General features: G+C 44.2%; 1 protein-coding gene across 2 annotated transcripts in view; it reads left to right on the top strand.

Annotated features, from left to right (window-relative positions):
* Window positions 1-68: 68 nt before the first annotated feature.
* Window positions 69-15,254, top strand: part of CACNA1F (calcium voltage-gated channel subunit alpha1 F) — a 76,260-nt gene continuing 61,074 nt past the window's right edge. For both annotated transcript variants that reach the window (XM_072991467.2, XM_072991466.2), the window contains exons 1-8: window positions 69-3,286; window positions 4,019-4,280; window positions 4,414-4,519; window positions 6,711-6,850; window positions 11,578-11,720; window positions 12,905-13,057; window positions 13,707-13,903; window positions 14,037-14,140. In XM_072991467.2, coding sequence (XP_072847568.2) covers window positions 3,265-3,286; window positions 4,019-4,280; window positions 4,414-4,519; window positions 6,711-6,850; window positions 11,578-11,720; window positions 12,905-13,057; window positions 13,707-13,903; window positions 14,037-14,140 — 1,127 coding nt within the window. In that variant the 5' untranslated portion in view covers window positions 69-3,264. The remainder of the gene's footprint in view (window positions 3,287-4,018; window positions 4,281-4,413; window positions 4,520-6,710; window positions 6,851-11,577; window positions 11,721-12,904; window positions 13,058-13,706; window positions 13,904-14,036; window positions 14,141-15,254) is intronic.

Below are 15,254 nucleotides of genomic sequence, written 5' to 3'. Positions count from 1 at the left end.
GCTGTACCAGTCAAAGTATTTCTGTTGTTGTCTATATCCTTGTATTGCTCGAGCCGTCCGTTCTAACGAGAACAGAAAGCATGCTGGGAGTTGTAGTCTTGCTTTATCCGTAGGGGCGGCGGCGGAGGAGAGGAACTAGAAGTGAAGGCGCAATGCGGGGGGGTCTGTTTCCTAGCAGCCGAAACACCGCCATTATTAACGTGTCGACCAAATCGGTGTTTAGTTTGGACGTGTTACGTACTCCACCTTTTAATTTTTTTTTTCCATTGTATTTTTCTTCTCTCTGGCGAAGCAGAGGGACGTTAAATAAATAGACCATCAGAACCAGATACCATCAAAAAAGGCTTCTGTAATTTTTTGTGGGAGCTAAAGTGCTTAATTGGACGTTCGGTGTAATTAACTGTGCTATCTGAACATCTAGCAGTCGTGCTAAAACAAAGTGGAAATAGGCCCGGCTAGTTTGAAAACAGTGAAGGCAGATGTTACATTTTGCTCTTTGAAGTTTCCACAGCACTCAAAAAGGCTGGCCCCAGATATTTTCCCGCCTGAGACAAATTGGCGGATGGTGCACCCCTTCCCCTACAGTCGTGCACAAAAGCTGACCAGATTCCTGAATCTCCTATCAATACCCTGTTTCCCCAAAAATAAGACCTAACCTGAAAACAAGCCCTAGTATGATTTTTCAGGAAGCTCATAATATAAGCCCTACCCCAAAAATAAGCCCTAGCTAAGTGAAACCCCACCGTCCACTATTGTGCAGCAACCAGAAGATGACATGACCAATTAATAATACTGTTGTAATAACGTTGGTGTTCCAGTTCTCCTTAAGTTGGGGTGTGGTCCCACTAGTGACATATCAACTGAAGAACAATGCTTTACATTTGCAGAAGTCAAAATATAACCTGCTAAAAGGCAGGGAGACAAAACGCATTTTTACATTTACAAAGTTTATCTCAATACAGCGGTGCCTCACTAGACATTGATAATCCGTTCCACTGAAATAGCTGTTTAGCAAAATCATTGTCTAGCGAAAAGCATTTCCCCATTGGAATGCATTGAAACCTGTTTAATGCATTCCAATGGGGAAGAATCGCCATTGTCTAGCGAAGATCAGCCATAGGACAGCCGCTTTGCAAACCGCCGATCAGCTGTTTAAATAGCTGTCTTGCGAAGCTTAGATCCCGAAAACACCCATTTTGCGAGTGCGGAGGGAGCTGTCAAAATCGTATAGTGAAAATCGGTTTGCGAAGCAGGGACCAAACATTGTCCAGTGAAATTCCCCCATAGGAATCACTGTTTTGCGAATCACTATAGCGATAGCAAAAAGTCAATGTCTAGCGAAAAAACTGTCATGCGGGGTAACTGTCTAGCGAGGAGCCACTGTATTTTAAAACTGCTGGCTTAACCTTACATTTCCCCTCATGAACTGACAGCAGGCTAGCATTGTCTTCTGATTATATATATTTTTTGTCTTTTTAAAAATAAATTAATCCAATCTCAAGTGCTATACAACAAGAATAGAAAATACAGTATTACTAAAACTATTTAATTTGCAGAGTAGTACCAGAAGGTTACAAGCAGCGTTACTGGGGAAAAAAATCTAGAGCTTTTTCCCCCAGTATTCATCTATTTGTTAAATGCCGTATTCCAACACAAGTTCTCTTGACAGCCCACAATTGATAACAACATTAAAAAGCCAATGTGAAAACTAAAATAGTTGAAGCACAAAGCTTAAACTGAGAAGTTCAAATTGAGTGTAATTTTAAAAAGATTTGTCAAATAAAAAGATCTTTGTCCGATCCTGAAATGACCCTAACAATGGCACCAAGAAAACCTCTCTGACTATAACTTGATTCTCACTACCAAAAAGCCTTTTTTTGTGTGGGGTTTAGTGAAGCCTGTGGTTCAATCTATTTGGCAGGAATATTCAGAGCAGAACTCTCAACAAATACTTTAAGGTTACATATGGTCTTTCAAGTAAGCGGGGGACAGCCTAATGATTTTGCTAGACATTATTTGGGCCTTATGTCAATCTTAGCTTTAAAAACAAAAACAGATTTCCTCCTCTTACAACTTTATGCCTCCAATCAACACAAATCCATAAGTGCTACAGCACCTGAGACATCAGACTCAAATAAAACTATGCTATTTCCAAGCTGACCAATTACGAAACAAAAGCAAGCTCATTTACTAAATGTAGGTTGAGCAAGCTGACCTTGGAACAAACAGCCAGACAGTCTTTTCTTCTTAAATGACACATTTAGGATACAAAATTAGCGTCCCACTCAGTGAGACTTTTAAAAGTAAGAATTCCATAAGTGCTGAGACATTTGCCATAGTAGGAGCTTTGCTTGCTTCCTGTTGCTCGCGTATTGCCCTGCTTTGTCTTGTAGTCAGTCATTAAGAGGTAAACACAAGTTTCTGGTTGTTCAGGCAGAACGTTCTGAGGGAGTCTCACTCATGGAACACTAATATGGTTTCATCATCATCACCACCTGCTGTCTGTATCACATAGCTTGATCAGGGTTTAGAAGGACCATGTCTAACACTCAAACATGTCCCTGAACAGGCAGTAATTTGTGCCCAAGAATGTCGAAGCAGGACTGCCTTCCGAATGAAGGGGACCTGCTGCTCTTGCAAAAGGCTGCCACAGATATGTCATGTATCCATGTATAGTTGTAGTGGGATTTCCCCTGCCCTGACAGATACAGGAGTCTGTTTTCTCTGCTTTTGACACATTCGGGTGTGATGTGTTTGATTGGGTCAAGACCGTTCTTATTTCACTCACATCACCCTTTTCCTCGGGACAAGCCTAGCTTGGCTGGCTGGGATGTCCCTGGCTGTCCACAGTCAGTGACCTAACCAGCTGTGAGCTCCCTCCTCCCTACCTCCTGCGCTGCCCTTTAAAGTAGGCAATCTGCCTTAATCCTCAGCCGAGCAAGGGAACGGAGCGGGGACAGCGACAGAAAAAGAAAGAGGGGGAGCCAGCGAGTGTGAAACAGAGACAAGTGGAAGTGGGGTTGGGTTGGGGAGGGGGGCTCAAAAGCAAGGGGGTGTATTTTGGGGGTTCTTACCAGGCTTCTACCTCCACCCTCTCATGAAAGCACCTGAGGATATCTTGGCTTTTCCTGCCCATCCGGGGAGAAAAGCCGAAAGAATGGAAGGCCCTCCATCGCAAGATGATGAGAGAGTTTTGCTGAAGTGCTAGCATCATCTGTGGATTAAGACACATCAGCCCCCTCACCTCTGCAACCGGCCAGCAAGATGTCAGAGTGCAACGGAATACGTGAGTGACTCCATGTTGATGTATTGGGTTACTGGGGGTAGAGGTGAGGTGTTTGAAGGCAGGCAAGAGTCATACAGTTCAGTCCTATAGATTTTTATGCAGAAGTAAGTCGTCTTGTGTTCATAGATTCCTTAGTAAATGCACCTGGAAAGATTGCAGCCCTACCACCCATACAGAAGCCATAAGACATAAGTGGGAGTACTGAAATAAGTAGGTTTGTAGGAGTGAGTAGAAGATGGCTGATCTGCAGTCCAGCTGTTAACAGCATCAAGCAAAACTTTGGCATTACACTGGGTCTCTGAGGTTAAGCCAGGTTGAAGAAAAAGGATGGGAGTTTTTTTTGGGGGAGGGATGATTTCAGACTGGAACAGAAAGTAGAACTGCAGTAACATGTACGGGTTCAGTGTTAGAGTAAAGTGAAGTGAAGAGTTTTGAAATAAAGGTGGGCCTGAAAATGGGGTTATATAAATGCTATAAATGGCTGGAATTGCTCCACAGGGACAAGGTGAGCGTCTGATATTTTTATTTCAGCTTGTCCTCACTGGGGCCTCCGTCTTGGAAAAGCCACATAGTGTTTGATTATATTTTATGTTATTTAACTCATTTTTCTGACAAGTGGTGTGCAAGGGAGGATGAATGTTGAAGTTTTACTTTAATTGAGAAACAGCTTAGTTTAGTCTTGAAAGGCTTTTGGGTCACACCTAAAACGTCACACCCCACCCCATTCCACAGCAACCGGACCTCCTGAGGTACCACGCTCAGCAGCGGAGGCTTTTGTAGAGGCAACAGGCCAGGCCTTGGCCTGGACACTCACCAGTGGATGCACAGATACCTTGGGCTCTACGAGCAGCAATGCCCAAAAGAAGCGTCTTCAGCACAACAAACACAAGACCCAGCAAGGTGCCAATGTGGTCCACCGTTCTCCTCGAGCTCTCTTCTGCCTCCGGCTGAACAATCCCATCCGCAGGGCTGCTATCAGCATTGTGGAATGGAAGTATCCTGTACTAATAAAGCGGGAGAAGCTTGACTGGGTGGGGGAAGTGGAGAGGGTTGGGGGTTTTGGTGGAGGCAAGGAGGTAAGGGAAAAAAAATACTCGTGCTTGCCTCCTTAACTGAATGCTTCCTAGACCCTTTGACATCCTCATCCTTATGACCATCTTTGCCAACTGTGTGGCCTTGGGAGTCTATATTCCCTTCCCTGAAGACGATTCCAATGTCTCCAACCACAACTTGGTGAGTACCTTGCACAAAACTGCAAAGGGATGGAAGGGCTGGCAGGGCTGGTGAGAACTGAACTCAGTAGTGGTGCAGTCACTTTGCACGCTGATGGCCACAAGTTGAACTCTAGGCATCTCTAGGATTTTGAAGAGCAGAGGGAGGGAGGCGTGAGAGGTCCTATAGAACTGCTGCCAGTCAGAGTTGGTAGTATTGAGCTGCATGGAAAAATGGCCTGTCACAGGGTGACGGCTTGAGACTAAGCCACAAATCTTGGTTCCTTTGCTCCAACTTGTCAGACCTATTTTCTTTCTATAAGAGTAAGATGGCTACTTCTCTCTCTCTCTCTCTCTCTCTCTCTCTCTCTCTCAAAAAAAAACAAAAAAAAAAACCAACAAACAACACTTGGCTTATATCACCAAAAAATAGGAGGGAGGACCAATCCATTAAAATGCATTTGCTAACTTGGATGTGTAATTGCAATATAAGAAATGATTTTGATGATTTAAATAGAATTACACTGCACCTCAGATGGGCAAAACAGAGACCAAGTGACCCTGTGTGGTTGCTAATCCTGGTGTCCAGGGATGGGCCTTGCTCTCCTGTTATCTTCATCATCAGATCAGACTCTGACTGAACAATCTTTTCAATGGAGGTCATCTTCAACAGGAGGATTTCCTTCTGGCAGCCCTTCATATGGAAAATTGGGCTCCCTGAAAAAGCACGCATGGCCACCCTCTACAGAAGCCAGAAGTCCCGAATCTCACCGTCTCTCCTCCTCCCCTTGGTCTCCTCCTTCTAACCCAGTATACATTCCCTCTTAGCTTCCTTTCTTAACGATTCCATCTTTACCTCTTGATTTCCACCTAAGGCAGCATGTTAATGCCAATTAAAACTACTGTATTATCTCGTAATAACCATTAATCCACCACCTGACTGGGCCACTTGAGGCAACTGGTCCTGCCCCACCCCTCCCAGTCCTGTCCTGCTCTGCTCCAGTAGCCCACACCATTCCCATTCTGGGAACTCAGAGGGGGTCTTGAGATGATGCCAGCAAAGCTCCCCTCCGAAACTGAACTCATCTGCTAATTGCAGCTGGGGTCAAGGCTACCGTTTGATCCCAGCTTCCCTGGAGTAAATCCAGAATAATCCATGGACTGAATCTGGATGGGGGCCAGTTCCTGGTTCCTGTCCTCCCTTTTAGGGGTAAATCCAGACATGTTTGACACAGAAATAAACTTGATCTCATTTTTGCACTATTACCCCACTTCCTCCTCCCCCACCCTGATTTTAACATGGAAAGATGCACTGTTCTCAAAGCATGTAGCTACTTCAGGAAAGGAAGAGGGTTCCCTAATTTAAAAGGGGGTAAATGGAATTCAGGGCTTCTGTCCATGTTAAAAGCAGAGAATGCATTTACTGATGTGGAAGAAAAGGAAGAGGACTCGGAGAGCTAACTGCACAGGCCCCTGTTTCCAGTGCTTGCAGGAAACATGGACCTCAAAAGGATATTAGGGGAATGAGCTGTAAACTAAGATTCCCATTGTTTTCTAATGTAGCTCTACAGGTCTCTCTCTCTTTCTCTCCCTCCCTGTGCTTCCCTAATTTTGCAAACCGCAAAACACGTGTGCTGCTTTTTTTCCAGGATGATGGGGTGTTCCCTCTGATTTGCACTGCTGGCATTTGTGTGTTTGTATGTCACTCCTGTTTTCCTGCCTGCCTTGTAAGCTGCTCATGCTGGTGTTGAAGGGAGAATGTTGCTAATCCAGAGAAATTCCCGCCATTCCTTTCTTGATCTCAATTCCCAGTCACTCTTTCTGGAACTGGCTTTGTGGACTGTTCAGATGGTTCTGCCCAGGATTGCCCTGACTTTGGAGGTTTTGGGAAGGCTTCCAGTGTTCAATGTATTCCCTAAGGCTTTCACGGCCGGGATCTAATGGTTGTTGTGGGTTTTTCGGGCTCTTTGGCTGTGTTCTGAAGGTTGTTCTTCCTGACGTTTCAGTCCTCTGAAGACGCCGGCCACAGAGACTGGTGAAACGTCAAGAAGAACAACGTTCAGAACACGGCCAAAGAGCCCGAAAAACCCACAACGACCACTTCCAATGTTCCCACCCTGATGCAGTGATGGTTTGCTTCCCAGGGATGTGAATGCTGTATGCTTTAGAAGTATAACTGGATGCTTCTGGCCTTTTTTGTCCTGACTCTGTAGGAGCAAGTCGAGTATGTTTTTCTCATTATCTTCACGGTGGAAACGTTCCTCAAGATTCTTGCCTATGGTTTGGTCATGCACCCCAGCGCCTACATCCGCAATGGCTGGAACCTTCTGGATTTTGTCATCGTTGTGGTGGGGTGAGCAAAAAGCGTGGGTGCAAATCCACAGGCTTCCTGGTTCTTTCATGGGAAATGTACACGGGGGCATTTGGTGATATGGTCCCAAATTTCATCTCCTGTAACATCTCAATGGAAATAATTGTACAGAACAGACAGTGATGATGACTTAGGCCAGAAATGAACTTTAGAGAAAGCTTTTAATTAAAGCTGAAAACACACTGGTGATTCAGAGAGGCGTTTGAAGCGGTTTGGTGGTGGTGGGTTTGAAATAAGATTTCAAAAGAATCCTGTGCTTCAATCAAACTAATTTGCATATTCTTCAAGGTGGGAGAAACTCCTGCTGTGATGCTGAAATGCATCCATAAGTTGCAGATTTCTCTTTTTCACCTATGGGCAATTTCTGACAACGGTTTATGGCCTTATAGAAGGAAGTGTTGCACAAATAGCTTTGCTAATATGTAAAGAAATGTGATAGATAAAAGAGCACTTGTCCAAATTATTTCTTCTGCCAAATTCTGAAAGGTACAGAAGTCTTCTGCATGTTTGCCAGTTGATTTCCCCAGTCCCTTTAAGTTCCTATGGTTGGGGGAGGGTGTTTTGAAACAAAAATCAGCTGGAGAGAAGTGTTGAGGCACAACCCCTGTCACAATAGTGCTGGTCCCAATCTGAACCAGACATATATGCTTAGAATAATAGAAGGGGGGACAACGAATAAGCCTCCCCAGGGAATGTAAGGATTATGAATGCATTTGGACATCCCCTGGGCATAAGCAACACCCTGCAGGCTGATCCTTCCACTCTGGAAGCCTCATCGGATTGCTTGCGTTGCGACACCAATGAAGAAGAAGAAAGAAAAGAATGTTGAATTGCATGAGAAGTGTGTAACTTATGCCGTTTAATCCTCACAGCATGTGCCCAGCAGTTTTAGTGGGAAGGGAGTAAGCTTGACTGAGGCTTTTTCTGAAAGGGCCTGAAAGGCAGTTGCCAAAGATAGTATCCAGTGGAAGGTTCTGACTCCGATTTGAGAGGAGGCGGGGAGAGGTTGAATCTACTTTGGGTTGAAATTTAAAGGAGCTATTCAAGGTACTGAACCCATTTTGGAGAGGAAGCTGAACACCTTCCATATGTGTTGCCTCCGACGGATTTTTGGTATCACCTGGCAGGACAAAGTTCCAAACAGAGTAGTCCTAGAACGAGCTGGAATTTTCAGCATGAATACATTATTGAAACAGCGACATCTACATTGGCTCGGGCACGTTGTGAGAATGTCTGATGGTCGGATTCCAAAGGATCTCCTCTATGGAGAATTACTGCAGGGAAAGCGCCCCAGAGGGAGACCACAATTGCGATACAAGGACATCTGCAAGCGAGATCTGAAGGCCTTAGGAATAGACCTCAACAGATGGGAAACCCTGACATCTGAGCGTTCAGCCTGGAGGCAGGCACTGCATCACGGCCTCTCTCAATTTGAAGAGACCCTTGTCCAACAGGCCGAGGCAAAGAGGAAGTCACAAAAGCAGCAAAACCAGGGAGCCGGACAGGGGACAGACTGGATTTGTCTTCAGTGTGGAAGGGACTGTCACTCTCGAATTGGCCTCCTCAGCCGCACTAGATGCTGTTCCAAGTCCTCCATACTGAGCACGTTACCATAGTCTTTCAAGACTGAAGGATGCCTAACTGTAACTGTAACTGACTCTGCCACCTCTTTAGCCCCATGGAGGTATTTTTCTGCACCTTGAGTACAGCTAGAATGGGGACAGACCCAGAGCTTGGAAAAATTACTTTTTTGACTACAGCTCCCAGAGTATGTCAGCTCTCTTAACCAACAGTGATGATCCTTAACCCTCAAAACTAGGGTGGAGTGAAGATTGGATGTGCCAGGCACATATAGCCAGGCATCTGGTCACATACTTGCCCCGCAGATATGACCGAGCAGGGAGGGCTGATGTGAGCCTGATCTCCTCTGGCCCATTGACTGACGCCACTTTGCTGCATGCAGGCATGGGCCTATAGATTGAAGTTGTTGGTTGTAAGCACAAGTATTGACCGTAGAAGTTGCAGATATAAAGGCACAGGTGTGCTGCATGGCAATCCCTATAGCTATCACATTAATAGCTTGCCTCCCTCCTTGATAACGTTTAGAAAAAACTTAAAACATTGCTTTATAGGGAGGCTTTCCACGCCGACCCTTTCTGATTTTGGTTATTTCACTTCCTGCCCTGACCTCATTCAGATAATTGTCTTTGATGCAGCTTGTTCTTATTTTATTAATGTTTTTTGTACAATCACTCTTTAGTATTGCATATCTTATCTGTTGTTGTAAACCACCCAGAATAGTGCTTCTGAGAGATGTCTTGGAGGAGTGGTGTGATACAATAGAAATAAAATGTACTGCAAAGGCATATTTTTGGTTTGTAGGGCAGGAATGGCCAACCTTTGAGAGCTTAGGGGCCATTGTTACCCTCCCCTGGACCTTGGCCTGGCCAGCTGGTTTCTAAGAAAGGGTTTTCCTGGCCTACAGTAACCTGATGGGGTGGGTAAAGTAATAAATTGCACCCCTTACATGCTACTAGGGGAGAAAATGTGTGGCTCTCTAGATTATTTGAGGGGGGTGCTCTGTGTACCGATGAGCTGCCCACTGGCCACCCTTGCTGTTGAAATTAGCTATTGTTATTCATAGGAGAGGAAAAGGAATTTTATCTCTATACTGTACCAATGTTTTTGGCTTTGGAAGGGCGTTGGAAGGCTAAAGCAGTTCCATGGAGAGTTCCTGATTCATTGATTTTGCGTGGATTATATGTCTAACATGGGGGGGGGGGGAAACATCTTGATAGTCCACAACATTCCCCAAAGAGAGGGTGTCCTAAAACTTTAGCTCTTCTTTTCTAATGGTAAAACAATAGCTATCCAGCTCTCCGCAAAAGTTGAAATAGACATAAAAGAAAGCTTAAGTAAAGAAAAGGAAGACAGAAGGGTTGGACCTATAAGCAGGGCCACAACATGATTTAGGAGAGCAGAACAAAAAAAATGGTGGCATGTTTTGGGGTGGTGCCGGGGGTTGCCATGCTGATTTCCCAGCACTGCTACTCTTCCTCCAGCAAACAGAATGTCCTAGAGCAGTGGTTCTTAATGTGGGCGATAATGCCCCCCAGGGGGCGATTTCATTTTTCAGGGGGGCGGTACAACGAAAAGGGGCAGTGTGGGGGCACTGGAGCAGAAGGAGGGCAGTAGGGGGGCGCTGGAGCAAGCCAAACCTGTGAAGATGGCTGCAGCCTTTTTACAGTGTGCATGAATATATATTTTCCTCACATTTTAATTTAGTTTCAGACTTTTTGTCTTGAAATTTTTAGTTCCTGCATTTGTTTTTATGCCCTTTTTATATTTCTTTTTGCGTCTTAAAAGTCAGTTGCCACTAAATCATTAAATGTTACTTTTTGGGGGGCATTTCATTTTCTTGGAATTTAATTTTGTTTTCAGGGGTAATTGGATTTAAGTATAATAAATAAATAAATAAATAAATAAATAAATAAATAAATAAATAAATAAATAAATAAATAAATAAATAAATAAATAAATAAATAATCACCGCGGGAAGGGGGGCGATGATACCTTCCTCAATGGCTCAAGGGGGTGTTTCTTTCAAAAAGGTTAAGAACCACTGTCCTAGAGGGTCAGGCAGAATGGGTGTTGGGGTGGCTTTTGGAAAACAGAATGCTTAGAGATGATAACAGTAATGCTAGTGCATTAATATTAAATTGCTGAGGAAACTGGGACTTGTGCACACATCCTATTTGTTGCAGTTGAAGAGGTGGTTCTTTGACCCACTGACTTGGATTTATTTAATGGCCTTTTGCGATGTTACTGGAGAGTTGAATCAATCCCTTCTGCTTCCCTTTTACTTCAGGATTGTTTCCCTTCTCTTGGGAATCGGGCCTTTTGTGTGGCACTGTGCTGTGGTGTTTTTTTTTTTTTTTTTGCAGCCCAGTTGGTTCCAGATGTGTCATGCCCATTTGCTCTTTGTCTTGAACAAGCCTGGTTGTTGTATAGGACATGCAGGATTTGAACTCCCCTGACATGGGCTATGATGTCATCTGCGGGAGTGCCTTACCTCTACCTCCTGTTTTGGGAGGTCAGGAGACGGGAGGGGAGGCAGGGTGGGGAGTGAGGAGGGCATGAGAAGAAGGGAGGAAGAGAGGTGGGAGGAAGGAAAGCGGGGATGGTCTTATGGAGTGGAAATTAAAATGGGAAGAATCCAGGTTAGATTCAAGGAAAAACTGAAACAGGCATGGAAACTTGGAGTGAGTTATTCCGAATGTACGAGGGAAAGAATCACTCTTCCAACTTGCTTTAATCCAAGCCTGTAAAAACATACATTTTTAAATTTTTAAAAATGTTAATTCATTAGTGAATTCTTTGCTTGATTTGTTCAGCCACTAATTAGATAGACTTTAAAGTGTTACCTAGAATTGCTGAAAATGACTTTGGTGAGATAACATAATAAGAAACGGTCAAATAGCCTAAATCTAAGTGCTACGCCCTACTACAGTGAATCCATTAAATTCATTGCTGACTGGAGCCAGCACTTAAATAAACTTCTGTAATTTAAGGGGCATTTTCTAGGCAGGACTACCAACTGAATTCAGGTACCATGTGTTCACAAACCAGGTGTTCTTTTGCATGGGTCATGGTGGGTGAGTGTTGGGAGAAAGTGTCTTCCCTACCTTATTCAACATTTTCTCCCACAGCCTCTTCAGTGTCATCCTGGAACAAGTTTCCCACAAGCCTGGGGAAGCCCATCACATGAGTGGGAAGCCGGGTGGGTTTGATGTCAAAGCCCTGAGAGCCTTCCGCGTCCTGCGACCTCTACGCCTCGTCTCTGGTGTCCCCAGTAAGCCTCTCCATCGCTTCCCTATATATAGCTTTTTTTTACTGCTGCCAACTGTGGTCACACAGTCCTTTCTGTTGTTTCCATATCGCAACTGAGCACAGAGGTGCCATAATGTACTTCGTCTCCACACTTTTGTGAGACATGCCCACACAGCATGTCATTTAGAACATTCTTTCCTCTGATACTCAGCATCCTCCAACAAAATGTATTCTTAGGCACAGGTTCAAATTTATCTGTACTTGCAAGCCGTCCTGTGTAGTGCGATCTACTACCTTTTTCCCATGGAAAAATGGTATATTTCAGTTCAAGTGTATTATTCTGTTAAGTCTTTTATTATTATGCATCACTTTGAAATCTTCAGGTCTTTGCCATTGGTCAGTATTTGTAAACCAACAAACATGTGGTACACAAGTGCACTTTCATGTCACAGTGCAACTATTGCTTGACACAGCAGTTTTTCCATTCTCCATGTTATGGCCGCACATCCTTGTCCCTCACTGCATGTTGTGACTGCTAGCCACTGCAACCTTTTTCTGGTAGTTCGCTGGTGTTCCTTTTGCAGTGCACTAGTACGGTAATCATATTACAGCTTGTATTTAATCTGCTACATTGGATCACAGCTGCCACACCACATACAGCTAGGTTTGCAGAGGCCTATGTGTTGGTAGACTGTGTGACCCATAATAAATGCTACCTTGCTGCACTTAGCACGCTGATCTGTTCTGCATGATTACTTTATTGTACTTCTTCGCTTGCTGCATTCCCCCCTGCTCTCCCTAATGACAGCAAAGCCAACGGGTTGCTTTGTAAGGCCCATTTACAGCATTACGTTGCAATCCATGCCTCCATATTGCACCACACTATGTACTCTGTATACATGCCACATGACCCCACTTGGCAGCACTGCTAGTGCACTGCATGCTAACTTTCAATAGATTGCGGTGATGGAGCTTCTTCTGTGTGTGAAATCTGACACAGATTCAGGTCATCTGTGAATGAATTAGCTCCAGGTTATCTGTGGTCAGGCTTGTGATATGGAGAGATATATCTGTCTGGTTGCAAACATATATCCCCCCCCCACACACACACCCCATTACCTGGAGGCAACTGAAGGTGCTGCTCATGCTGAAAGAGTACTGTTGTGCAAAACTGATTCTCTGTCCTGAACCCTTCCCTCTTACCAGGCCTGCACATTGTTTTGAACTCCATCATGAAAGCCATGGTGCCCCTCCTTCACATTGCGCTGCTTGTCCTTTTTGTCATCATCATCTACGCGATCATCGGCTTGGAGCTCTTCATCGGCCGCATGCACAAGACCTGCTTCATCATTGGTTCAGGTATAGTTCAGCAAACCACTGGAGTGGAAGATGGGCATCTCTTTGCCCTTTCTCTCCTAAGGCTAAAATAAAAGGGTGTGTAGAGGAACAACACTGCTCTTTTCCTTGAAGGAAGGGGACTAGCACTGGGTCAAATTCTTGTGAAATTCTTTACAAAGAGACAATTGCCATTTTGAAGACAATGGAAGGCTTCATTTTCACATACCTTTTCATGCCCGTTTGCAGCAATTATTCAGTCATCTGTTCTTGTTTTGGTAAGTATCCAGCTTCTTCTCTATCTTGAAAAGGCTTTTCATGGTGTCATGCCAGCCAATCGGGGATAACATCATGAGTGCTATGGTGTCACTGGCCCAGATAGCTTTATCAGGCATACCTTGATACATATCTATGTCTGAATTTTAAAAAACTAGATCATTTTTAAAATGATGCCAAAAATGCCTGAATTGTGGTTCAGAAATAGTAATTCCAAATGGATTTTTTTTTTAAAAAAAATGTCTTTGTTGGGTTATCTTCAGAGAAAAATGATAAAAATTATGGGGCTCATTTTAAGAGATTTGAAAAGGGTTGTGAAAGTTGATTTAGCTTGGCACTCAAATAAAGTATGGTGCTTCTCTTTACCATCACCCACCCTCTTTGTATTGCCTTGCAGATCTGGAGGCTGAGGAGGACCCATCACCTTGTGCCTTCTCTGGCCATGGCCGGGAATGCACAGTGAACAATAGCGAGTGCCGTGGCAAATGGGAGGGGCCCAACGGTGGCATTACCAATTTTGACAACTTCTTCTTTGCCATGCTGACTGTCTTCCAGTGCATCACCATGGAAGGCTGGACTGATGTGCTCTACTGGGTGAGCCAGCACCTTAGCTGGGATTGGAGTGGGGACGGGACCTTCATCACTAAGCCTTCCCTGAAATAGTTCACACAGTGCAGCCCATCTAAACTTATGAGCCTTTGAATTTTATCCCTCTTTTCTAAACCAGATGCAGGATGCAATGGGTCATGAACTACCCTGGCTTTACTTTGTCAGCCTGGTCATCTTTGGCTCTTTCTTCGTTCTCAATCTTGTTTTGGGTGTGCTGAGTGGGTAAGTCAGATTTGTGGCATCTATGGCATGTGAACCAGCTCTTCTGTGAATATATGCAAAATGAAAAAGGCACAAGATCATAGGAAGCTGCCTTATCCTGAGTCAGACTGTGGCTTTCCTGAACTTCAGGGCAGGATGTTTTCCTGCTTCTGTCTGGAGATCCTTGATATTCCTTGATGGCCTCCTTTCTAAATAAAAGTAAGGCCTGATCCTGCAAAGATTCTGAAGTCAGATGAGATCAGGTGTATTTAGGGTGGTATGATAATATGCCATGCATGTAAGTCAGCCTTGATTTAATTCTAAAATGTATATTCACAAAGGCTTTCATGGCCGGGATCTAATGGTTGTTGTGGGTTTTTGGGGCTCTTTGGCCATGTTCTGAAGGTTGTTCTTCCTAACGTTTAGCCAGTCTCTGTGGCTGGCATCTTCAGAGGACAGCAACCTGTGCTCCAATACCTGTATCCAAGACACTCTTGATCCAAGCGCTGGTAGAAATTAGGAAAAATATGCAGGTTTGTGAGGACAGTCTGTTCCTGAATTTATGAACAGCATCTGCATAGCAGTTTGTGTTGGGAAAAGGTCACCGTAACATGATGATTTTGCAGAGATGGGATGCCTTTGAAAATTATTTTCCATGCCTTTCTAGATGTGGGTAATGGAAATGCTTGAGGTCATGCATTTATGAGACAACCTCCCATCCGTTTGCACAGAATGGTTCCATGAGAGTCAGGGAGTGTTCTAGAAACTGCCAGGCCTCACATAGCAATAATTTGTATGGAATAGCAGATCCTTTGGCAAGATTAGGTGGATGATTTTGCTCGTATTTAGAAACATTTACACTGCTACATTTGACACTGGGGGAGATTCACCTACCCAACCGCCGACCAGACACTGTATGGTAGACACTTGATTTTTTCCACTGTAGTTTTCACATGTAGTTTGACTTGCTTGCTTGAAACACATAGAATTATTGTGGTTTATTATTTGTATGCAGCTTAAATGAAAGTCAACACTTTGAACAATATTTTAAAAGTAACATAATGGGGGAAGAGCCCCAGAAGAGTAGAAGTCTAACTGTGTGACCTCTAAGTAACCACGCTGGACTTGGGAAACA

The sequence above is a fragment of the Pogona vitticeps genome, chromosome 2 (assembly GCF_051106095.1).
Source record: "Pogona vitticeps strain Pit_001003342236 chromosome 2, PviZW2.1, whole genome shotgun sequence".
NCBI lineage: Eukaryota > Metazoa > Chordata > Lepidosauria > Squamata > Agamidae > Pogona > Pogona vitticeps.
The sequence above is the reverse complement of the archived record's forward strand: the minus strand, read 5'-3'. Positions and strand labels throughout refer to the sequence as shown.